A 25,552-nucleotide genomic window follows, 5' to 3' on the forward strand; every position below is an offset into this window, starting at 1 on the left:
CAAAGAGAGAGTGAAGAGGTTTAAGGACGGGTTTGCCTCAAATATGTGAGGGAAAGTACTACTGAGGACACAAACACCAGTGTCTCCAGGGCCTACAAAACAGAGGCTCAAAAGCAGATTGTGAGCTCTCCTTTTCTGGCAACAAACCTGTAAACAACCTCTCATCTCCTGACACATCAACAAGCCATGTTATCACTGGGATTAGGTGGGTAGTAAGAAAAATACTGTTATGTAAAGTGGTTGGGCATCTACTGGATCCAGCAATGGGATTAAATAAATAACATGGGAAAAGAGAAACTGTTGAATTCACTGTATTGTTAAAAGGTCCTATATAATGCAAAATGGACTTGGGTGAGCTTTAAACCATGTTATAGTATTGTTACCTCATCAAAAACATGCCTGCACTCAAAGCGCTTTACAACAAGGAAACATTCACCCATTCACACACCAGTGTATGCAGACACAGTGGGCAAGGTGGGTTAAATGTCTTGCCCAAGGACACAATGACAGCATTCATCTGTGGGAGCTGGAATCACACCAGCCAACCTGTGGGTCAGTGGATCTGACCGCTCAACCTGTGATGTTTATGTCGAGAGCTGGATTCAAACCACCAACCTTCAGATCAGTGGGCGAATGCTCTACCAACTGAGCTACTGCTGTGTTTTGTTTCAATCACACATGTTTGAGTAATCCTACATTATTAGTCTGTCTACATGTCCAAAGCTCAGAATGCTCTGCTCCACCTTTTACCTTCTGTTCAATAGAGATTGGCAGTTCTAGGGCTGAAATTATCCAAATGACTCTAGAGTACAATGCAGTGGAGTACTTCCTGTATTACCACATGACATCACAAGGTCAAAGAGAGTAGTTTCAGTTTGAAAGAAGAACTCAGCCTAAATATGCAGGTTTGTGTGTTAAATGTATGTGAATGAAACAAAACACAAATACAGGTATCCAAAGCTGAAAAAGCTGAGGCATTCAAAAAGTACAAAATAATTAAAAGCGTTTCATACCACATGGCAGATAAAGTTAAAATCATGTGTTTCTGCCCTTTGGCCTTCAGGGCAAACAAGTAGGTATGTTTGTGATGAGAAAACACCATTATAACAGATCAGAAAAGAGCGGAATATGAGTCCTGTAACATTTGTGGAGTCAGAGAAAGAGAAAAAAATCATCTTTGACTATGATGCATTATATTTGAAGAATGTCCAAATTAAGGATTGATTATGGGTGTGTCCCATGTGAGTGGGCATGTTTTTTTTGCCTTTAGTGTATTTCCAAAGGCATTAATAATTAGCATACTTGTCATTGTGGATGAATGTTAAAATCTTCTGTTAAAAGATATTGCATAATACAAAATCCATAATTATTAAAACACTTCTTCCCAGACCAAAAGTATTTAAACTTCAAACTTTCCACTGTTTGAAACCTGACAGGACACAGCCTTTGCCACAAGCCTCTGATGTTTGATGACTAACACTGTAATTAGCTAGTAATGGTTTTGAAGCAATTACAACGAAACTCTATTGTATGCCTCAGGATTTTTGTGACTCATGCTTTTTCCCTGTGTTTTTTGTATTTTTATTCATTATTAAAACCTCGATATTGATAAGTGTGTCGCATATAGACAAATGTGGATTTTACTTTGTTTTCTCAATTTTTTGACCAAGGCAGAGCACACAAGATTCAAAAGTCGGGGGCTGTGGTTACATTCACTCTACAATCTGATTATAATTCGATTTTAAATCTGATTTCTGCACATTTGAGATTACTTAAATGACATGAAACCTCCAAAGTTAGATGTGGGCAATCAGATGACCATGATAAGAAATATCATGATTCTGCTGTTTACATTTCATTTTTATTTATTTATTTTTTATTCCAAAAATCTGATAATCAGAGATTTTGAGTGCATAACTGCAGCCAGTGTCCTGACTGGGGGGAATCCTACTGTACATATTTTACTGTTGTTGACATGAGAAGGAAAAAATTAATTTAAACAGAAGGCCCTGCACAGTCTAGGAGCATAATATATGGGACATTGCTGTGAGTTAGAGGTGCCTGTCTCCATAAAAAAATTTAAAAGGGTGATATAAGGTAAATATAGACAATAAACAATAATATTGAAACCAGACTATAAAGCAGAAGTCTTCCCCAAAAACGTATTCTAAATATACAAAATTAAATGTTATATTATATATTAGTTTGTATCTATAATGAGTCATAGAAGTTCATAATTCAACCCTCCACAGGTCAAATGTCATCATAGTAGAAAAAAAGAACCCAAAATTTCCCACTCATGCAAGGAAAAAATACCCATGATAAAAATTGGTCCTCAAAAAGTATTGTTCCATCTGTCATGTATTGAAAGATAAGTTGATATAATATTTATCATGACAGGCCTAGTACTATGCCATTGTGCAATCCAAAGTTCCTCAGTTAGTTTGCACTCACCTCACTGAGTTAGCCTTTCTGCCTTCTGCCTTCATGAAAACTTTCACATGTTCTAAGGGTTCATGGACATACATCTTCAGTCTGAAACACAAACACAATACAAAAATGTGTATAAGTTTACCAGTAGTAATATTAGAAGTATTAGGAGAAATATTAGTAGTATTAGTATTAGTAGTAGTGGCATTAAAACACAAATGACTGATAAATCTGCTGCAAACACCATGTTAATACACTGCTGTAAAAGGTCAGGCTATAAAGAGTCTATTAAACCAAAACAATGGACCATAAAAGAGTACCGGTAAGTGATTAATTAATGTTATATTTGGAACGATGTGAGGAACTGTGTTGATTTTGAGTAATAAATCTGATTTTTTATATCAGCTAGGTGGTACATGGCATCTGGAAATAGCTACATCCGGGAAACAGATTCTTTTCTCTTTAAAATCACCGGGCTCCCTGGTATCAGTAGAAAGGTTAAGTCAGAGTCGAGTGGCTGATTAGAAATACCATGGAGGTCTTGTAGTTATCAAAGAGCATGCCTTGTTCAAGCACAGTGGTCAGTGTTGGGGGAAACCTGGGCTTACGAAATAAAACATGAAGTAACGTAAGTGTAAAAGAATTAGGAGAGTGACAGGTCCCATATGACACAAAATTTACTCTTGTGAGCTTTAAGCCATGTAATAATACTTATATCTCCTGAAAAACTTACCTAGAGTTGTATTTTGTTTTATTCACACATGTTTGAGTTTTTATTTATTATTAGTCTGTCTATATCTCAAAAGCTCAAAATGCTCAGTTAGCAGTAGTTTACATTAACAGCTCCCTTTTACCTTTAGTTCAACAGAGATTGGCAATTCTAGGTCTGAAATCATCCAAATGATTCTAGTGAGGGTGTATGGAGTTTAAAAACACAGTGGAGCACTTGCTGTATTATCACATGGTGCCATGCAGTGGAACATTGTGTTTCCTGTTTGAGAAAAGAACTCAGCCTAAATATGTAGATTTTGTGTGTTAAATACGTGACTGAAACAAAACACAATTCCAGGTAGGTTTTTGATCAATGAACACAGATCAGAAAATAGTACAACATGTGCCCTTTAAGACTGTGCATACATAATAATTTCTAATAACAGATGGCTAGGACAACATAATTTACATAATAAAATCCTCATGTACTATAAAATGAATTCTATTAGTAGAATAGTTCAAAATACAGTATAATACAATATAAAACAAAGGGTCACATTGTACAATGTAGGAAACAAGAAGCCAATTTTCTAACTTGACAGACAAAAAGCAATTTTAAATCATATGTGTTTTAATTTTTCATTTTACCCATCATCTGTAGCTTTGGGGATTGACTAAAGCTCCTTTAAAACCCTATTAAACCAGCAGCAGGTTCAGATTAGATACAATTGCAGACCAATTTTCAACACATAACTTTTCAAAAAGCTCCATTACTCCTGAGAGCTCTTTCTCCATCTTCTCCACATTCACATCAGGCAGTGTCATTGGAAATATTCACCAGTGGTCTATACATTTATACACTTCATATGTTTGATTTATTTGTGGTTCAAGTTGTAGTTGCATGTGGGCCAACACGTGCAGAAAGCCCACAGTAATTTTCACTCAAAAAAGCTTTTGTATTTCAGATTTCTTATGCACTGGGCAAATAACACTGCTGATATACAAGCATCTATTATAACGTTCTCATGCATTATGAAGCAACAGACGTCATTGTCTATATGTGCGTGCAAAAGGCTTGGAAACAAGTAAATAATGCATTCGGTATTAAGCTATGTCAAGATTAAAAGGTCTAATAAAAACATACCTGGCATTGTGTTTTGTTTCATTCACACATGTTTGAGTAATCCTACATTATTAGTTTCTTTCCAAAGCTCAAAATGCTCTGTTCCACCTTGTGATGTCATGAACTGGTAGTTTTTATGTTAACAGCAACTTTTGATTTTCAGAAGAGATTGGCAATTCCAGGACTGTATGGAGTTTAAAAACACAGTGGAGCACTTCTAGTGTTACCACAAGGGATGGGCATGATTAGTTCATTAATCGATAATTGAGCATTAAGAATTTCATCGATTACGTTAATTTTAATCCACAAACCGAATGTAGGTTGCTGTGCGTAGCGTAGGTTGACCAAACGTCTGTGTTCGGGGACAAACGAGGATCCGTATATGTAGCTCTCTGCACTCAGAAGGAGCGAGAAGACACAAACAGTCGGTCTGGCTGCAACATGCCGAAACGCAAATGCGTATTTAACGAGGACCTGAAAATGCGTATTTAACGAGTACAAGAAATTCCAAGCTTTCCGTTCCAGTCGGGACAAGTGGGAAGCCATGTGCACAGTGTACAAAGCATATGTTTCGGTGTCCAATGGGAAAAAGCTCACCAGGACACCGAAACCATGAAAAAGCTTTGCCAGGTGAGAGTAGCGCAATGTCGATGACGAGGCCCCACCTCCCTCCTGGTTTTGACAAATGCAAATATGGTCACACTAACCTGTATTCCACTGAGTCGTGTCTTTTAATCCGACAGAAGTTGAACTGCATCACCACACAAGAGCAGTTTTTTCCTCACTTAGTTTATGCAAATTAGCCATGCGGTTTTAAGTTTCGTTTCTGTGAGAGTTGCGCAAAGCTGCATTAAACACATTATAATGTCAAACGGGCTGATGTGGCTCTAGTGGTTATGGTTTATATGTCGTAAAGTTGAATTTATTTATGCAGATTAGTAGTGCAGATAGTAATAATAATGATGATCATTTTAATATAAAAACGTTAATGATTAATCGATAATCGTTAATTCTCAGGACGATCGATTACATTTTATCGAATGCCCATCCCTAGTTACCACATGACTGTTTTCTGTTTGAGGGAAGAACTAGCCTAATAAATATGCAGGATTAGTGTGTTAAACATGTGTGAATGAAACAAAACACAACTCCAGATACGTTTATGATAAGGAAACATTATAATATCGATCAGAAAATAGCATATTATAATCCCTTTAATCAGGTAATTGTTCATCAAGTTGATTCAAATTACAATATAATCCTATAGATCAATTTACTTTTAAATTATATTTAGAAGCAAAATTATGTCATTTAAATTGGACGTAAAAACTACAAAGTTTCTTTTCTGGCAGTTTTTATTTTTTAGTGTGTTTTTCCCCAGTGGGTAATTCAGTAGTTTTGGCTTTACTAGGTACTTCTGACTAACAACATCAATATAGAAAGTAATTTAAAACCACAATTAATGTATTGTAAAGCTATGGTCAAGCCTCAAAGCCTATTTAGAAAAGCTGCTCATGTCTTAGAGCAATGATAATCTCTTAAGCATTGCCAATGACAGTGACAGAATTACATAGTTTGGTCAAGGTGTCAACAATGGTGAATAATGATTTCTTCTCTCAATAATCCTAACATTTAAATTTGATATTGTGACATCTCTAGCCACGTTATTGTCATCATCTCCATCACTCGCACTTGTCGTGAGAAACTAAACACAGGGCTGCGGTGGTTGCCAAGAGGGGCTGCTCCTTTTAACTTCTGTAGCAAAAACAATTGGCCCAAGCAGCTACTCTGAAAGGTCGGCCAAGCAATACATCAAACAGGCCTCAGTGGGACTTATCATCACATGGTTAGCAGCATTGTTTTTGTTATTTTGTGCTAAGTGACTGCAAACCAAAATAGTGTGTTTTTCCCCAATGGGTAATTCAGTGGTTTTGGCTTTACGGACTGCTTCTGACTAACAACATCAATATAGAAAGTGATTTAAAACCACAATTAGCGTATTATAAAGCTATGGTCAGCCTCAAAGCCTTTTAAATAGTTATTATACATTTAACTTACTTTTGACGTGCCACAGGGTCTGACTCTGTAGGATGGATGTAAGGATTCAGAATTTCCAGTAGAGTCAGCTGATCAGACACCCTGAAAGACATTTTATGAAATTATACATATTTTTAAGGCATAAATTAAATGACTTGTAAATCAGAATCTGAGTGTAACTTTTACAGGTAAATACATTTAACAATTAACTGGGACACATTACGCAATTGAAATTCGATGTATAGCAAATGCAGCCGTTTTGTTAGTGATAAAACTGAAATGACATTGAAATGCTGCTGACACCATATTTGAAATGAGCACTTACGTTTCTTGAATACACATGCAATTTGTTACAAATCTCAATACATGGATTGCGATATCAATACAAGTTTGATATGTTTTAGGCCTTAGAAAACAAACACAAATGTTTTCTCCCTCTTTTATTTATTTTTATGATAATTATAAATAAACATATTTTTTAAATGAAGCTATATGTTCTCTGCTCAAACATGGCAGTCATCAGTGACTAGTGATATTGGCGAGTCACTCCTGTGTGTGAGAGTCCAACTGAATCATTCAATATTCAACATTGTTGCATCCCTATTTATGGTACCAATAACAGCATCTCTCTTTTGAACTTATTTGCATTTTTGTCCAATTTCATTTCTCTTCTTTGTAAACTTTAAATATAATTGTCTTTTATCATAACCAAACACACAGTGATGACAGACTTTACTAACTCACCTCCTCTGGGTGAACTCTGCACTGCTGTGGGGAAAGAGGAGCTTCAAGTGCCACATGAAGCGCTTCTCCCTAAAGAGAAACACAGATCATTAGTTGTAAATGTTTTCTGCCTGATGCAAGCGTGTCCAGATAAACATGAGGTCACTGACTTTCCAACACAAATGTTTAAAATCAGAGCATAAAAAATCGTAACCATGGAGACCAGTCTGACAGCAGCTGGTGATGATCAGTTAAACGGATACTGTTTTGGGTGGTAACACTTTGCATGTTGCTGGGCGTGCCCTGTTGAACATGTATCCCCCTGAACAAGCCGCAAATTTTTGCCTCCTCATGTCATGATGCAAAACAGCTTACCAAGTTCTGATACATCAAACGCAATGATAGACACAATGCATTACATACATAGACATAGAAAATAGACACTTGAAAACATTTACCACTTTAAATAACTCCCTTCAACAATACTCCATGTATTTTGCACTGCGAGTTTCACAGTTAATTTAGGGATGCAGCGATTCAGCTTTATCTGTTCCAATACCAATACTTTGACTTTAAGTATCTGTTGATACCTGATATCAACCAATACTACTAAGAGACTAATTACCAATACAAATTTATTTCCTTTACAGAGCAGTAAAAGGTAAACAATTATCCAAATGTGTTTTGTAACTATGGAACAGCTGTGTAAAAATAAAAATCTAAATTTATTATTATGTGCATGCTATGATGTTTATTTTTATCTTATTGTATGCACGCCATCTTAGTTTATATTTGACTATTACAATTCATTACTTTATGTTACATCACTTCACCGAATCACATTCCTTGTTCTGTGAACTTTGATCACTGACAATGGCAATAAAACATTTTTTATGATTCTGATGGAAAAACTTTATTCTTGAAATCAACCTTGATGTTCCTTATGGGTTTACTCTGACTGAGCCAATGACCTAGATCCAACTACAAAGTGATAAACTGACCAAACTCTAAGATAGGTCCCTCACGGATCTGGGTGGAGTAAAATATAGTGAAGTTCAAGCACAGAAGCTTAGATCGGTCTAAAGATGAAGGAACTCAAATTGAAAGGCAAATATAGAGGAGCTTGTTATTAGGGCCCTAAAGACACCAAGACCTTAAGAGTCCCTGTATGAGGTTTCTCTTGCCATCTGTATGAAATCAGTATCTTCTAATTTAATATGGTTTTAAATAGCAACTCTTACCCTTAAGGTATGTTGCCCATTCAAATATTGGCTGAACAGCGCAGCAACGGGTTACTAGATCCTTGATTTCCAGAGTTCTGCTAGTTATACATCTATTAAAACTGTTCCGAAAATAGGCTAAGCTCTTCTAAAGATGATTGTCATTCCAAAAAACTAGGTCAGTGTGTCAGGGTCCAAATGTGGTCTACCAAATGTGTTTGATGAATTTCCAAACTGAAATCCAAGCTGAAACACAACTGATTGAAGGCCTATGAAGATATTCAATTAAATGTTTGAAGAATTGAGTTCATTTTAAGAGACAAAGGGACTGCCTCATTCAAATCATTAAATCTGAAGACTATTGTTCCAACTACATTTTTGCCAAACTTAGTTAAACAAGTTTAGTGTGTAGTTGAGGTTAGATCTGAATGCACTTGCAACTGCATAAAAATGAAACCATAATTCTCTAAGGGGAAAGGGTAGTTAAATGATTCCTAATATTTACATTGTTGACATGCAAACTCCAATATTTGTTTCAAAAAATGTATTATGTTAAAGAAATAGTGGAACTTAAGTGGGTTATTTTAATAATATTGATATGCCATCATGATTTCATGATGAATTTTAATAACACAGCAAAGCACTTGCAAAGGAAAAAATTACCTTTTGCAAATGGCGATTGACAGTCTATAATATTAAAACATAACTTGAATGGGAAAATATAAAAAAGAAACCATACCTCGCCACTAATTTGAAATACAAGACTACAATGGTTAAACAAAGCTCTAAATATAGTAGCCCCTAATTAAATAAGGTTGATTATAACAATGTTAGTAGTTTGTTTTTTGTCCATGTATATCATGGGAACTGCTTTTTACCTTCAAAACAAACGTTAGAGCAAAGAGGTGTGAACAGGACAGAGCCATGTGCACAACAGGCTGTTAAAGCATGGTTATGAGTTTCCACTGTATAATGTGTGTAGCAGAGGAGCTGCAGGAGGGAGCTGTCCGGATAAAGACCATATCTGGCAGTGAGAGAGAGAGGGCATTAATTACATAAACAAGGACACATCTAACCTCCTCTGACCTCTGAGTCACAAGAATCTATGTGTGTTCAGTTCTATTTGTTCAGTTTTCAATAAGTTTCTGCTGCGTCAAAACTTGAAAGTGGGTGGGGGCGGAGAGCCAGGTGTGATGCTATTATTCAAGCATTACAACAAATGGAAACTATGTATTTCAATGGCAAAGAGGCTTGCCCAAAGAAGCAGCCAGGAATCCAGACTAAATACATACCTGGGAAATGGGCGGTTTGCTGTGTAAAAAAAAAAACATTTTGGACCATGTCACATTTCTAGTGGAGGATCCACAATCTGCTTGTGTCCATAGAGATAGTGTTGCTTTTCCTGGAATGTGCCACACTATAGTTGAAAATATATAAATATACCCAAGTGACAGGTCAGATGTGCGGAGATCTGTGCCCGCCTGCCCAGCAGAAATATTTATTTATTTTAAGGGATTAGCAATATTGTACCAACACTAAGCCAACTGAAAGTGAATATATCCCAGATAGATCAGTACATGACATCCTAAAGAACCTTCCAGGCAATGTAATAACTGCTCCACGGAAACAAGCAGGTAGGAGATCCCGCCAGCACAAAAGTTACATAATCTGCCTTTAAAGATGTACTGTGTAACTCTTCTGTGGCAGGGGTCTGCAACCTCTTTGTCTCCATGGAGATGTTAATGCTTTGTTTTAAATTGTCCAGAGTATGGTATTAAACTAATTTGTGTTACATTTATTCAACTACAGGTGTTTAAGTGTTCAAAAATATCTTAAAAAACATCCATTATTACTGTGAGTGGGGTGGCCTCTTCGCAAATCTGTCCTGTCTATTCTAAACTGTAACATCCATGGAGATTCATAAATTTATGCTCATACTGTGGACCATTCTAGGTACATCTCCATAGAGACAAGGTGACAAACCCTCTACCAGGCAAGTTACACAGTGCACCTTTAACTTACATTACAACTTGCATAATTTCAAAAAACAAAAATTATAGTAATGCAAATCACCTCAGTAACTTTATAATTGCAACTTTCACACACTCTTCCCATATTCTTCCCTTTGGAAATTGACATTTTCCACATGCTGTGCCTCATTTAAAGCAGATTTTATAACAAACTCCTGGTTGCTCACAACAGTGCTATGATGTGGACTGTCTGCAGCTATGACTCTAGTAAAACCAGGTCAAAGGCTACTTGTTCTCACCACTTTAAACTGTGGGAGAATATAAAACTGGACATGTCTTTCCAAATGAATTCAGACTACTTTATCCAGCTGTGACAGTTTTTAATTTTACCCACTACAAAATACAGTGGTTTTCCAAAGTGGAACAGGAGCTAATTGTGCTTCTAACCACTTTGAATCACAGTGACAAAAGTACTACATTTGTATAAAGTCCCTTGGCTGTGTGACTAAGCTGCCTGCATTTGGGGGACTAGAAATAAGCCAGGCTGAAAAGAAGATGGATGGCTTTATTAACCCTAGGTTGATAAATGGTGTAGAGTTGTTTCTGCCATCATCATGGGAGAAAAACAACTGTTCAGTGGCTTAGCGCTGTGTTACTTAAAGTTCTAATTTGATTTTGATACCAAGGAAAAGGTTTGAAACTTGATACTTGATGCAATGATAAAGCGAACACACCTTAGTTATACCTTACTTAGACTTAAAGGTCCTATATTATACAAAATTTTGTTTTGTGAGTTTTAAGTCACGTTAAAATGTTGTTACCTCATCAAAAACATACCTGGAGTTTCATTTACACATTTGAGTAATCCTTCATTATTAGTCTGTCTACATCTCCCTATCTCAAAATGCTAAGTTCTAGTTTTCAAGTTAACAGCTACCTTTTACCTTTTGTTCAGGAGAGCTTGCCAATTCCACAGCTGAAATGATCCAACTGATCATAGTGATTTTGTATGGAGTTTAAAAGCACAATAGAGCACTTCCTGTATTACCATATGACATCACAAAGTAGAACAGAGTGTTTTCTGTTTGAGAGAAGAACTTTGTCTAAATATGCAGGGTTTGAGTGCAAAATCTCTGTGAAAGAAACAAAACACAACTCCTAGTTTGTTTGTGATGAGGAAACAACATTACAGAAGATTAGAAAAAGTACAATATGGGCCATAGGGACTAATAGGAACATATTTTATGCATATTAAGAATGTTTAACCAAATTAACTTGTTAAATTAAATCGTATGAAAGGCTATTGAAAATAGTGTTACTATAAATGTATTACCAGTTGATTTAATACTACCAGACGGTCTAACAGTTATACAAGACCAGTATATGAGTGAAGTTTCAATACTAGTTTTTCGTAGGTATGGATTTTTTGACAACGCTGCTCTATTAGGAGGTGAATATGAAAGCAGATGTCCTGTGTAAGTATCAGTCAGAGGCACGAGGCTAGAAGCAGCTGGAGCAGTGGAGGGAGATGACAGAACTGTGGGCCCTTTGGTATCCACAAACCCTCTCCATCCAAAGCCTCAAAGGACCAAAATAATATCAGGCATAGATTACAGGCAGGCAGCTGAATTAAGTCAAATAGAGCCAGAGTTGCAAGGAGATCATGTGACTGGTAATAATGTTTAACAAGATGTTCAACTTCAAAGGTCCTATGAGACACAAAATTGACTCTTGGAAGTGTTAAAGACATGTCAGAACATTGGTACCTCATCAAAAATATACCTGGAGTTGCGTTTTGTTTCATTCACACTTGTCTGAGTAATCCTGGTCTGTCTATATCTTTAAAGCTCAAAATGCTCTGTTCCATCTTGTGGTGTCATGAAGCGGTCATTTTCAAGTCAACAGCTACCTTTTACCTTCAGTTCAGTACAGATAGGCAAATCTAGGGTTTTAGGAATTTATCCAAATTATTCTAGTCAATGTGTATGGAGTTTTAAAATGCATTGGAGCACTTCCTGCATCACCACATGAGATTACAAGGGACAGTTTGTTTTCTGTTTGAGAGAAGAACTCAGCCTAAATATTTTCGGGTTTGTTTAAACATGTGTGAGTGAAACAAAAGAAAACTGAGGATGTTTTTAAAGAGGAAACCAGATCATATCAGAGATCAGAAAATAGAGTAATATAGGTCCTTTAAAAAACTATAAAGCACAAAAGGTGCACTGCACAACTTTTCTGGTGAAGGGAACACCACCTACTTGTATCCAAGGAGACACTATCAACTAGAAAGGTCCACAGTATTGACCTTAACTAGCTCAATGCAGACAAGCAGGTGACACCAATAGACCATGATGCAGATCTGCAAAGAGGGACAGTGAGAATTTTTTTCAAGATATCTGAGCAATAAAAAGTGGTGTAATAAAATACATTCTAATGCTATACTGTGGAACATCACACGCAAAGCAATAGCACATGCATGTAGACAAGCAGGTGGCATATCCTTCATCAGCAAAGTTACGCAGTGAACATGCAAAACAGTGCCTTGGCAACCATTTTGCACTGTTGTTGGAAACCTCCCTCTGATCCATAGCCTCATGTAGCTCTGTAGTTGTACATGTGATATGTGATGACATATTCACAGATCTGATGAAACATGCCGCGTGCAGTTCTGCTGTAGCCTGCTCTCCTTCAGCTATGGTTCATCAAAGCTCTGACAGTCACAAGCGAAACTGTCAAGAAAAACACTGAGGCGGTTCGTAATAGCTTCATTAAAGTCTTTGGAAAGCTGTGGTCAATGGTGTCAGTGCGTGAGTATGGAGCAATGGCTAGTTTCAGTCTAATTAAGATCTTGCTGCTTTTATGGTTGTGTGTGTTTATTAACCACATCTTTTGCCAGACATTGAACAGGTTTCCTCACAACTATTTCCTCAAAAGTTTAATTTAAAAGTTTCTCCAACTTTTTCAGTTTTGGACATATAACATTTACTTCTGGCAAAGTAAGGTCAAGTGCTGTCAAATGTGTTATATAAAGGTCAGGCAGAGCATCATGAAATAAAATCTAAATGATAAGACCTTGCAATAACGATATAACCTTTGGCTCTACTCTGTTAATGCTAACTAGCTTAATGTTATCTTTATAGCTTAAAAGTTCTCCTTCACTCCAAAACAAACTGCAGAGCCTCCACAGTTAAAACTGCTCTGGGCATTAGCTGCAGATGCATGCAAATTATATTAGAAAAGGACTACATTTCAGAATTTTGAAAAAAAAAAAAAAAAAAAATCTTAAGTATTGCAATTTGATTTGCAATACATGTATAAAAGAATTCTGTTCAGAGTGGACATTGTAAACAGCTGAGAAACTAACACAAGTTGACAGCGTTTTATTTCTATACAAAGACTGGAAATTCTGTTCTTTTGCAGAGCCAATTCCATGATCTAAATAATTGCAGCCTTTGCAATCTGACAATTGTGCCAGCTCAAATTGCAATTTCGAGTTGATTGATGTAGACTTAGACAAACCTTATTGATCCTCAAGGGAAATTACGATTTTACATTACTATATTGCATATAAATGGTAATAATTCTAAATAAGTATCAAAAATAGCAAAATGTTGTGCAGCCTTCTCCCAGAGCAAACTACAATATATTATGAACAATATGATATGTCCCAGTCGTTTTATGAGGTAAACAAGATTTCCAGATAGATGTCCAGATGTCTTTCCATGTTGAGTCTGTATTGTTAACCATACTGCTTGCTGTCTATGAGAACACTAGCTCGCTATGCCAGACTGAAGCTGAAGAAAACATAATTCCTCCTTTACACGGTGAGAATGTGTTCTGCCAAATACCAGGTTTTATAAAATTACTCTCCATGAGGTAGACTTAAGACATGGATTTTGTTGCCAGTTTCTTTCTCTTGCATTGAATTAGTTAATGGGAAAAGAGCAAAAGTACAGCCGTTATTTTGTTGAGTACATTGACTTGCATTGAGCATGTATAGCATGCTGCCATCCGTGAAAGCCTCCTCGTCAAACGTCTGCCAGTAATGATCCTTCTCTGGCGATGAGAGTGAGTTTGTCGCTAACCAGCTGCAGTCACACGGCTCTCACATCTGCTTCTTATATTATGTACTTGGTGCATTCTAAAGCACATTCCCGTCCGATCCCCTATAATTTATTGTACACCTTTCATCCCATCACTTGTGTCTTTTTGCAGGGCTGTGAATAGGCCTGTCACGATAACAGATTTTGAAGCACGACATATTGCTACAGAGAAATACTATAATGTCTAGAGTGTTGACTGTTAAAGACAAGATTATCAAGCAGCTGGTTTTGTCTTATTTTCATTTCCTGCCATGCACACTCATATTCTTGTAAATTTGGTAATGTTACAACGAACCAGCGAATAATTTGTGATAAATTAGCAATAAATTATAATAATGAAGCTACTTTATGCCACTGCTAAAACAATAATGCAAGACAATCCTTTTTAAACAGACAGGATCATTAAAAGGCCTGAGCTGCAACAAATATATAGCAGAATAAAGCAATAATTTGTCATAAAAGTTATTTATTCAACCCTCTACAGCTCAAATCTTATCATATTACAACACATTTTGAAGCACCACATGTTGCTACAGAGATATACTGCGATATATGATAATACTGAAGCTATTTTATGACACTGACAATATAATAATCCCAATGAATCATTTTCAAATAGCCAATATCACTACTGGACATGCCATTTATTTGTTGCGGTGCATAATTAAGCAGTAATTACAGAGAGAAGTTACTTTTTCAACCCTTTACAGCCCAAATTTTATCATATAATAACAAAAATAAAAAATCTCTCCTATATTGCAAAAAAGAAAATTACCCAGAATAAATACTGAGCCCCAAAATATATTGTTCCAGATTCCATTTATTGAACCATAAGTCAATACTGTAATTATCGTGACAGGCCTAGCTGTGACTGGGATATAGCACAGTTATTTTCAGTAAGATGTAGTAACAATCTAGTGCTTGGGCAACTAGTGCATTCAGTGCTGTTCGCAAGTTCATTATAACGTTACCAAAGTTGCAAGAATATGAGTGTGCAAGGCAGGTAATGATGACAAGACAAAAAGAGCTGCTTGATTATCTTGTAACAGCAAACAATTTGGAAATTATAGTCACTTACTGCTTATCTATTTGTAGACATTATTGCTTTGACTAAAATGATCCACCATATGACATTTAACTTATCCATCTTGCAGTTCAGTTTCAGGTGTTGCTAGTGGTAACATATTGTAATATTGTACAAGGTTCATTGTAATATGGTTTGCATTACCTTGCAAATGAATGGGTAAGAGTGTGTGTTTTGTCTTAATACACATTTTTAAATAAAACAGTGTCAAAAACAAATCTTTTTTTTTTTTTACTTGAGAGCGACCAGAAAATATAAAGAAAACTCCCTACTAGTTCAGTTTTACTATTGTTATGATATAAAATGCAACTGTGAAATACTAAAAAACTAAAATGTTTGTATTATAGTATAAAACACAATACAAACTTTATGTATAATTAACATCTATTCCTTTAAGGGCTTTCAAGAAAAGGTCCACTGAAACATCACCATAGGCTCTATAAAAGAGCTGGGCACATAAAGTAACTAGTTTAACAAGAGTGCCATCCTGTGGCAAAGTTAAACATGACTAATAAGTAATAACTGACTACAGGTCACACCATACACTGGAACTATAATTACATTTGGATAGTGTATGCAATAGTCATTCCCTTAATGTTGACTTACTTTGAATTGAAGAAGGTTGAATTTTCTTTGCTTCTTGTGAAGGTGCAGGGTAGAAGCCTCAGGTTGATGTTCATTTTTCTGGCATTGGACATAAAACATTTTGCCTAAACAGAAAACAAAATAATAAATATGTAACCAAAAATAACACAAGTAAACTAGTCTGTATAAATACAAAAGTTACAGAATGCTAATTATGTAACACCAAGTCCAGTTAGATTTTCTGTACCAAAATATTGGATAAAACTGCTTAGAACAAATATGCAACAACATACGCAAAGCATAAACAAGTCTTAGCAGAATTAATGAAATATTACATTCAAAACATGATCGTGGCATTGTGTGGATTCATATATTTACATTTTAGAACTTAGACGTGATAATGTCTCTGTTATTCAAAGGCTAATAGAAGACTACTGGAGACAGCAAACAAGACAGTTTAACTAAAACCATTTGGTTTTATTTATGCAAGGAATTTTGAATCAACTGTTGAGTAATGCTAGTATCTGATCTTTAATCAACTAATGAATAGCAGACATACCAATTACAAACTTACTTTCATAGTAACATGGGGAACCCTAATAAGAGCATCTCTAGTAGCTCCATCAGAAAACCGCCCAGTGTCTTCCAGAAATCTGTAATCTGTAGCACATAAACAGAAGGTGTATTAAAAAGGCATAGTACTATTTTTGAAGACAGGTATCTCAGTTTTTTCTCACCACTCAGAAGATTCATTTCATCAAACTGTGAGAGAGCAACAAAGGCTGTTTTGTCCCGAACTCCGCTGCAGCCGGTATCTTCTTTATGCTTTTTCACACACAGTAAACTGCAGATGGAAACGTAATCACATTTAAAAACGTTTAGAAGCTGTAGGTTTGAAGAGTAACATAACAATAAAACATCACTAGATATAACAAAAAAGTTAATTAACATTTCATTTGTTCACCTGCATGAATGCGTTAGGCAGCGTGGGCACGTGTATTTGGCCTCCTCAGATCCACAGACCGCACAGCTGAAACATCAAGTTTTGTTTGGAGAACTAATATAGATAAGATCTCGAAATAATGTTGTTTAATGTATGTTTTCTTATTGTAAAAGTCAAGTTATGAGTCGAATAGCCTTACAGATAATTGGATACTTGTTGTCTAACCCTTTCTGATGATTGTATGTCAAATAGTTTTCGAGCCGACTTAAGTAAGCTAAACATGGCTCCTTAAAAGGGACTTACTTAGACAACGAAATCTTCCTTTTGGTCCCTCTCGTCTCTTCTTCGTAGCTGTGATCTTCCATTTGATTTTCCATATTTGTCATTTGGACTGTTTTTGGTAAAAGTACAGCGTTCATATCGCCTCAAACGCGTGCTAATGCAAAATCCAAAACAAGCCCGCTTCCTGCTCCTTCAGCCGACACGTGCAGAGGAGTTCCGGTGAAATCTTGGTTGACTACCGCCCCCTTCTGTTCGAAAATTGACACTTTCATAAAGTAAGACATGAATCGGAGAATTCCATTCACAAAATTGAATTAAAATAGCTAAAAAAAAAAAAAAAGAAAAAAAAAAGGTGGTTTTAAGCAGATGTACTGTGGATATGGATGCTTTATTTATTCAATGTATCAACTCTCATTCAGTTTTATTTAGAGATTCACTAGAACAAATATATCCAGTTTTATTGTGCTGGCTGAAAGCAAATCGTGTTGAACTGTTGGAACCTATCATTTTGAACTACTGGAACTAAAGAAGCCTTGTGGATGATTGGCAAAACATCTTTACTTTTGTCCAGTTGAAAGCATTTTTCTTTTGCCATTTTAGAATTGTTTAAAAGAAAATCTGAAAGCAGCCAGGTTCATTACATAAATGACAAATACTCTCCTTTTATTGTCAGCATGTTTATTTACAAATTCATCACCATCAACTTTATGATCCAGACTGATATAATTACACATTGGCAAATATAATATATTAAATTAGCCTAAAAATAACAATGGTGAGTTTTTTAGAGGAGGAGTCTGTTTCTGGCGATATGTAGCTGCCAGTTAATGGTAAAAAAATAAAATTAACGTATTAACGTAAATACCAGTAATAGATGTTACACATAGGCACACCTAGTATGAGTAGGTATAGCATATAAATATATCATAGTTTTGAATTGTTGTTGATTTCTCTTTAGAGAGTTTAAATTATCATGGGACAGTAATGTGAACAAAACAACCAACTAGGTATAAATAACGTACAGTAAGTGATCCATATATACACAGGAGTCGTAGATTCTCTTTGCCTTTTGCAGCACCAATGGTAGGATTGCCCTGAAGATTCTACCACAATGTAATAAACACTATAAAAATATGAAGTGTATCAAAAATGGTTCATAAATTAGAAATAAACAAAATTAAGTACTCATACAATGTAACACTCAATGTAACTGGTACAAACACATTATCAACTACACTACAGTCTAATGAGCAGGTAGAGGTAGAGCACCATCAGTCAAGACGAACACGTCCAAACGGTTTAAGTGTTAAATAAAGGAGCTGGGAGTTGAACACCAGAGCATTCAAAATGCTGGGGATCAACCATTTAGTTCTGCAGAAACTGTAGAGCACAAACAGATGTTCATGTGTTTAGGTGCTGAGAATCACCTTTAATGAGAAACTGGACCAAGTCAGTCCCTCATTATACACATGGTATTATTGCACTTTGACTTTGACAGTGCTCTTATTTCATAGGTCGGCGTTCTCCTTCGGTTGGTTTACCCAAGCAGGATAAGAAGTGAAGAGTGAATGCCCTGTTCTGTGGTCAGTGGTGACAAAGGGTCCATAACACTTTTCTAACTCCCACCTGTTAATGGTATTGTATTGTATATTCCTTTGACCAAAGGGCGACCCACCAGATGAGATGAAGTTCCTGCATGGTTGTGTGTCTTCATGTGAATTTTCTTGCAGCCATTTCACTTCTTTACAACCAAACAAAAAACATCATACTGCTACTTGATTTTTCCATTTGCCTTTAGAATCCAAGTACAAAGACCTGCTTACAGAAAGCAAACTGGACCATTTTCAATTTCTTGCTGACTGTTTGTGTTGGATGTGGAAAAATCCAGAATGTCTACTATTGGCAGCTGACGACTGTCCTGAGTACTGAAGAGGAATTGAGTCTGGTGCCAGCGGCCATGTAGAATCTGTAAGAGAAAACACAGATGGTTTGAAATCAAGCGGGTTAGTTGAGTCTCTTCTTTCCTCTTGTGCATACCTCTAGTTCATCTGAAATAATTTGTGGTTCTAGTAGTGTGTCTTTTTTGAAAAGTTGTTTGTTCCATCCACGAAACGTAACCCTTGTCAAACTGTTGGGTACAAAGCCATTGGAGTCAAGTGTTGTGCCATAATGAGGATTTTTCAGACAGCGAAGCGTGACGCTGTGGCTGGCTTCAGTGCTCAGTAGATGGAGAAATTTCATTTGGACATCCCCAACGCCAAACGACATCTGTGGAAAATATAAAGAGTACTTACTGTAGTACTATCATTTATTTTATACCGTGCAACTCCTCAATGCCCAGCTCTGCTCTACATCTTACAGAGTGGCAGACTTGGATTCTGCTATTACCCATTAAAGTCAACCAGGTTCTTTTAAATAATAATGGCCTTTGCATTTCATATTTATAATACATATTCAGGAAATTATAAGTTAAATACTGACTTTTAAAATAAAAAGAATACCTTTTTTGGGTCCAGGGGATTTAAACAGGTTTGCCCGCCTGCAGTAAAGTTACAGAAGACCTTGAAAGCATCTGTGGTACAGCCTAAATTAGGGTCTACCCAAAACCAACCTGCAAATATAAGAGAATGTACATTAAGCATATTGTAACTTAAAGACAAATGTTAATGAGCCTCAGCTTTACCATCTTTGAGTTTGTGTTGACAGTCCAGCAGGTCTTTACAGATGCGGGCTGGGTTCTCCCGTGTTCCAAGAGGCTTTTTGATGCTCTCAATTACACTGGTAAGATACTGTAAGGTCTTGAGAATTTCTGAGTTTTGGTCAACCAGACTCATTTCAGTGTTTTGAAAAGTCTGGGGAAGAATGTTTAAAGATATCAGAAAAGAGATGAAGATTCAGAAGCACTGTACAGGCTCTCTCTGGACTGGACGACTCACCTCTGTCCCGTAAGAAGTGTCCAATAGTTCATAGACTGCTGAGTCATCAAATATCTGCCTCTGTAAAACACACAAACTACTTATTCATGCAAGTCTGTACTGATAGTTTTATAGAAACATTTCTATCTGTATCCAGGCCTTTGTCTTTCTAGTGCTTACAGTAAAAGAACATTCAAACAGGATGAATGTTCCGTGTGTAAGATGGTTAAGCTGCATAAATACACAGGGAGACATTCTTGACGTAAGCAGCAGAAGAATAACATTCTTTTAGAGTAAAAATTAGGCATTGTACCATTTTCAGATCCCATATCTCTTCATATGATTTGTAGTTACATAGTAAAATACCAATACAACATTATGAATCATAAAGATTCTGAGAATTTTTTTTTACTTACAGATGGACCTGGTGCACCCGGGGGTCCCTGTTAATAGAAAGACACAGTTAAATAAACATTAAGTATAAAAACGTTCTGCCTATGTATAAAAAATATGGCACTTACTCTGGGTCCTGGACTGCCTTTGGGCCCTTGAGGTCCCTGAAAGAATGAAAACATAAAGATGTTGCATCTCCTTTTATGCAATATTGTTTCTTTTTAACAACATGCAATATATTCATATTTATATAGTGTATTTGTTATTGATGGGCCATATGTGCTCTCTGTGTCCTTATTATAGATAAATAAAAATAATAAAATGCTTTTCATGGCAAAATTGGCATTGCTTCAGTACCACAAGTTTTAGCACAGTACCAATGTATTGTACTGGGAGGTTCCTCTGGTGACAATAATGTACCATGATAATTAGATATACAGTGTTTTTAATAAGATTACAAATCCCATGGTCATGTGACAGTTGGCTTTACATTATACAGCTGGCCATCTTCTAACCTTATGTGACTTTTTCTTACCATTTCCCCATCGCTTCCTTTTGGACCTCTTGGCCCCTACATAAAGGAAAATAAATTATAGGTCAGTTCACCAGTTGTTGGCAAATTCAACTTTAGTAATATCATATTTTTGACATACTGGTTTTCCCATTGGGCCGATCATTCCTTCAGGGCCCACTGGTCCAGAGAATCCCTACAAAGTGAGAATATGTAATCATTACCATTAGTCTAGACCAGTGGTGCTCACAGTGCAGTGGCATTGTCATGTTCAGTTACCATACTTACCCACATACCCACTGGGCCTTTAGGACCAGGAACACCTTTCAGTCCAAAATCACCAGTTGGTCCCTGTAAATAGGTGAAGTATGGTTATTTTATGGTTATTTAATGGTTATATCATTTTAGCTTTGTTTACAATAAAATAGTACCTTTGGTCCAGGAAAGCCTTGTAAACCAACCATGCCCACATCTCCAGATTCCCCCTAAACAGTAAAAATGAGCAATTACTCACACCAGCAAATTTGCCATTTCACTCACATACATCTAGCAGCATAGTAGAATAGGACATCCACCAGAGGACCTGATGTCTTCCCAAGAACAGACACTGAGACTGGGGTCAGGTGTGAGTCTGAGCCCCTCTGTCCTCCAGGGTGGCAGTCTGTGTTTGTACAGCCTGTCATGTGTATCCTGCAGACAGCTCCACTTGCAGGCCAAAGAGCTGCTATTCATTCAGAATGGAACTGGATATGACCCAGGGGCTACGCTCTGGTCTCTGTTTCACCAGCATCAATGGAGATAACCAGACGAGGAAGAGAAGGAGTGATTCTTTGCCCTCTCCTCTCAGGAGTTACATAAGGAAAGTGGAGCACCTCATTTTTCTAGTCTCTTGACTCTCTTTTCTTACATAACTGACTCTTTCGAGGTGGTATGTTCCATTCTGGGCTTAGAAAATTAGTTATTTTACTCTAGTACATACAGTACATTTTTGCCTCACCACACAGCCAACCCAGGACCCCAAGTTAAATATAGGGAGGTTTAAAATAATAACCCTAAGCATTTAAGACCCTCTACACCAAGACAAACAGTCTGAGGGATGGAAACCATGTAAATGAGGAGTGGTGATTTTATTCAGTAAAGACTACGACAAGACAAACAGTACTGTGTTTTTGGGACATAATGTGTTGAATTGACTTTTATGAGCTTTTAACCAAGTTAACTGTGTTCCCTTATAATAATCTTACCCAAAATAGTATTCTGATTGATCCCTGTTTAAGTAACCCTACATTGTCATGCATTTAAGTCCTGAGCATCTGTTTTCACCTAGCCCCTATCTCCACCCATCTATGTACGGACTCTACATTCAGACTTTGGGTCATACATGAAAAGTGCTCACAAATGTAATTTTTCAACTACAGATACAAGTATATGAACATCTGCAGCTTTCTACACTGAGGTAATGAGGCAGGGGTCTTTCAGTTCTGCAGTTTTGAACACAAAGTCAGTGAATTATTGAGTCTATAATATGTTTTAGATCATTGCTGTTTACAATAAACAAAATGTGAAATAACAATCTTCATTTGGTATAGTTTATAACGTAATACCCCAAATAAGCATAAAGTACACCACTCACTGGTAGTCCTTTAGGTCCAGGCTCTCCTTTCTTGCCCTGGTCACCAGCTGCACCCTCCAGACCTTTCATACCTGCGATCCCTCTGTCTCCTGGAAGGCCCAGATCTCCCTAAAGAAACAAGGGTCAGGTACAATATTATATCCGTAACAGTTTTTGATTGCCAAAGTAAAATCTAAAAGTTTATAATTCTGTTTCTCACCTTTAAGCCGTCCGGGCCTCTTTCTCCTGGAAGACCAGGAAGCCCAACTTCTCCTCTCAGACCAGGACGTCCTGGTGGTCCCTCAGGTCCAACTAAACCCCTCTGACCCTAGGTAAATCAGCATGTTCTCACTTAGTTTTTTGTTATGTTAACAACAATATTTATGCTTTCCAAGCACAGTTGATTAAATGTAAAAAAAAATGTATGAAAAGTGATGAGTTTCATAGTATTATTGTGAATAGAGAGATCAGTGCAAAGGTCCTGACAGTATACACTGCTTCCACTTGCACCACAGACCTCTGTGGTTTCCCACTCCATCAGCAGTTTGGGCATTTGATATTAACATAACATTAAATAGAACACCACCTTACATTTGGGTTCTTCAATTACAGTGAAATCTAGGCTAAAATGGAGACATGTCTGGCACACTATGGCATTTGGTCTGGACAATAATGGACTGCTCTCGATTCATGGAGATTGATGAAATGTAATGATATTAAAACAATCTCATACAGGCCTGTGGTCGTCAGGACTACTTTGAGTATTTATGACCTCTTAAAAGTTCAGTTATGTAACTGAACTGTCTGGCATACAAGTATGTGACCCATATAATGCAAGGCATATAGAGACATACCATTGACACCTATGTCATTGGGTCTCATATTAGATTTTAGACTTGTTTAGATATATAGACAATACACAACATATTTATAAACAATGTTATACCAGACCAGTTATATTTGAGACAGTACTACAAAAAGCATTTATTTTTCGTTTCTACGAGAGACATGTATATGTATGACAATGTATATGATTGAAATGTTCAAGGTTCATTTAGAAAAAAAGATAGAGAAAGAATTGAGAGTTGCGATCATTAAAAATGTAAAACTTAAACCAATGAATAGTTGTTTTGTCTCAATTTAATCAAGATAAAACAAGAGCAGTAGTTTATGTCATGGACACATCTAGAGTGGAGTACCTGTCTTCCTGAGTTCCCTGGTGCTCCCTCAGGGCCAATCAGTCCTGGGGGTCCGTCTGGGCCGGGGTAGCCTTTTACTCCACTGAGTCCAGGCAAACCTGTCAGCCCCTGTGAAATGAATGGAATATTCTTAGTTATATAATGTATAAATAATAATACTATGTCTGTGTTCTGTTTGATGATTCTTCTTGTAGCATTTTTTCAGATGTGAAAAATGCCAGATGCACTAATATAAATGAAGATGGCTGTTGTTTTTACGTTGGGTTTAGGGTGATCCTTCAATATCACAGTGAGTTGTTCTGGGATGTTAAACAGTGTGTGGACAAAATCCAAACAGAACCAAGTACCATTTTTCAACTAAGTACTCTTAGTATGAATACTATCCTTACTTCAGTACCATCTGTGATGCACCAAGGAAGTGTATCAGAAGAATATTAACATCACACTTCCTATTAACAGCTGATGGCAGGTGATACTCACTTCAGCACCAGGTGCCCCTGTCAGGCCTCTTGCTCCTTTCTTTCCTGCAGGGCCCTGTAAGTGCAAAGATGGATGTACCATGTTATAGCAGCAATCGCTCAATGATCAGAGCGTCCATCAACTAACATGAAAAGTCAGCGGTTCTATCCCAACTGTGAACAGAGCATATGCTGTTGTGTCCTTAGGCAAAACACGTCACCCACTATGATTGTGTTGTAAATTGGGTGAGGAGTTGTGGTCAGAAGGGCCAATGGCACAGAGTGTCTAACCCAAGCAATCAGTTCTAACCCAGGCAATCAGTAGCTAGAGAAGAAGGTGCTTACTATGTAAGTGTAGTATGAATGAATGATGACTACAATGCTTTATAATTTGAGAGGCTTGTCTAGCTTGTACAGGGTAATAAAAGTGTTCTGTCAGTTAAGCCCATTATGAAAAAGTTAAGTTAAAGTAAGAAAAAATTATTAAACTAAAATAGCACACATACACACAATTGTGAGTTCATACAGTAACACATACAAATGTATTATCTAACAACAGTAGAACAGCTTTAATTTTGTATATATATATATATATATATATATATATATATATATATATATATATATATATATATATATATATATATATATATATATATATATATATATATATATATATTATTTTTTTTTTTTTTTTGTATTGTGCACATTCAGGTAAATAGTTTTAGGCAAACTGATTCAGCTCCTGTTCCTAGTATTGTCTGTATTCACCGCTTCACATCACAATGGGATGACTTGTAAGGTTGGTGATTCCCCGATCCTTTGTCAATGTCAATTTAAAAACCAAGTATATTATTTCCATGTCCTCAGTGTGTGCATACAGTGGTGTAAGCCCTATGGGTAAAACCATCCTTGCCAAATCCTCCAGAAAATATTTATGAACAAACTATTTGTGCAGAATGTGAGTTTGGTAACTCACAGGAATTCCAATCTCTCCTTTTGGACCTGGTTCTCCCGGCAGACCAGGTGATCCCTAAACAACATGGGAAAATATATAATAACACTTATACATTTACATATATAAATGTTGGTGTATTCTATGTCTTACTGGTAATCCAGGGGGCCCAACAGCTCCACGAGGTCCAACTACACCAACATGGCCCTATAGAGACAAAAGCAATTACATAATAAACTTAAATGTGAATATGTATATGAATACAGAACATTAGTACAAATTAATAATATTTTACTCT

General features: G+C 36.5%; 2 protein-coding genes across 2 annotated transcripts in view; both read right to left on the reverse strand.

The window, feature by feature from the left end:
* The window catches only part of znhit6 (zinc finger HIT-type containing 6), a 21,163-nt gene extending 3,734 nt beyond the window's left edge, over positions 1–17,429 (reverse strand). The window contains exons 1-8 of the mRNA XM_055164767.1: positions 17,233–17,429; positions 16,951–17,016; positions 16,724–16,830; positions 16,561–16,646; positions 16,008–16,111; positions 7,046–7,114; positions 6,323–6,403; positions 2,455–2,535 (exon numbers count right to left, since the gene is read on the reverse strand). Of these exons, the coding sequence (XP_055020742.1) occupies positions 2,455–2,535; positions 6,323–6,403; positions 7,046–7,114; positions 16,008–16,111; positions 16,561–16,646; positions 16,724–16,830; positions 16,951–17,016; positions 17,233–17,348 (710 nt within the window). The 5' untranslated portion in view covers positions 17,349–17,429. The remainder of the gene's footprint in view (positions 1–2,454; positions 2,536–6,322; positions 6,404–7,045; positions 7,115–16,007; positions 16,112–16,560; positions 16,647–16,723; positions 16,831–16,950; positions 17,017–17,232) is intronic.
* Positions 17,430–17,878: 449 nt separating this feature from the next.
* Positions 17,879–25,552, reverse strand: part of LOC110172254 (collagen alpha-1(XXIV) chain) — a 37,799-nt gene continuing 30,125 nt past the window's right edge. Inside the window, exons 44-60 of the mRNA XM_055165111.1 lie at positions 25,408–25,461; positions 25,279–25,332; positions 24,322–24,375; positions 23,842–23,949; positions 22,863–22,970; positions 22,664–22,771; positions 21,462–21,515; positions 21,319–21,381; positions 21,173–21,226; positions 21,055–21,090; positions 20,648–20,683; positions 20,543–20,569; positions 20,148–20,207; positions 19,895–20,063; positions 19,713–19,822; positions 19,249–19,479; positions 17,879–19,177 (exon numbers count right to left, since the gene is read on the reverse strand). Coding sequence (XP_055021086.1) covers positions 19,031–19,177; positions 19,249–19,479; positions 19,713–19,822; positions 19,895–20,063; positions 20,148–20,207; positions 20,543–20,569; positions 20,648–20,683; positions 21,055–21,090; positions 21,173–21,226; positions 21,319–21,381; positions 21,462–21,515; positions 22,664–22,771; positions 22,863–22,970; positions 23,842–23,949; positions 24,322–24,375; positions 25,279–25,332; positions 25,408–25,461 — 1,473 coding nt within the window. The 3' untranslated portion in view covers positions 17,879–19,030. The remainder of the gene's footprint in view (positions 19,178–19,248; positions 19,480–19,712; positions 19,823–19,894; positions 20,064–20,147; positions 20,208–20,542; positions 20,570–20,647; positions 20,684–21,054; positions 21,091–21,172; positions 21,227–21,318; positions 21,382–21,461; positions 21,516–22,663; positions 22,772–22,862; positions 22,971–23,841; positions 23,950–24,321; positions 24,376–25,278; positions 25,333–25,407; positions 25,462–25,552) is intronic.

This window comes from Boleophthalmus pectinirostris, unplaced genomic scaffold, assembly GCF_026225935.1.
Source record: "Boleophthalmus pectinirostris isolate CB_2022bp ecotype Guang Dong unplaced genomic scaffold, ASM2622593v1 HiC_scaffold_7, whole genome shotgun sequence".
NCBI classification, from domain to species: Eukaryota; Metazoa; Chordata; class Actinopteri; order Gobiiformes; family Gobiidae; genus Boleophthalmus; species Boleophthalmus pectinirostris.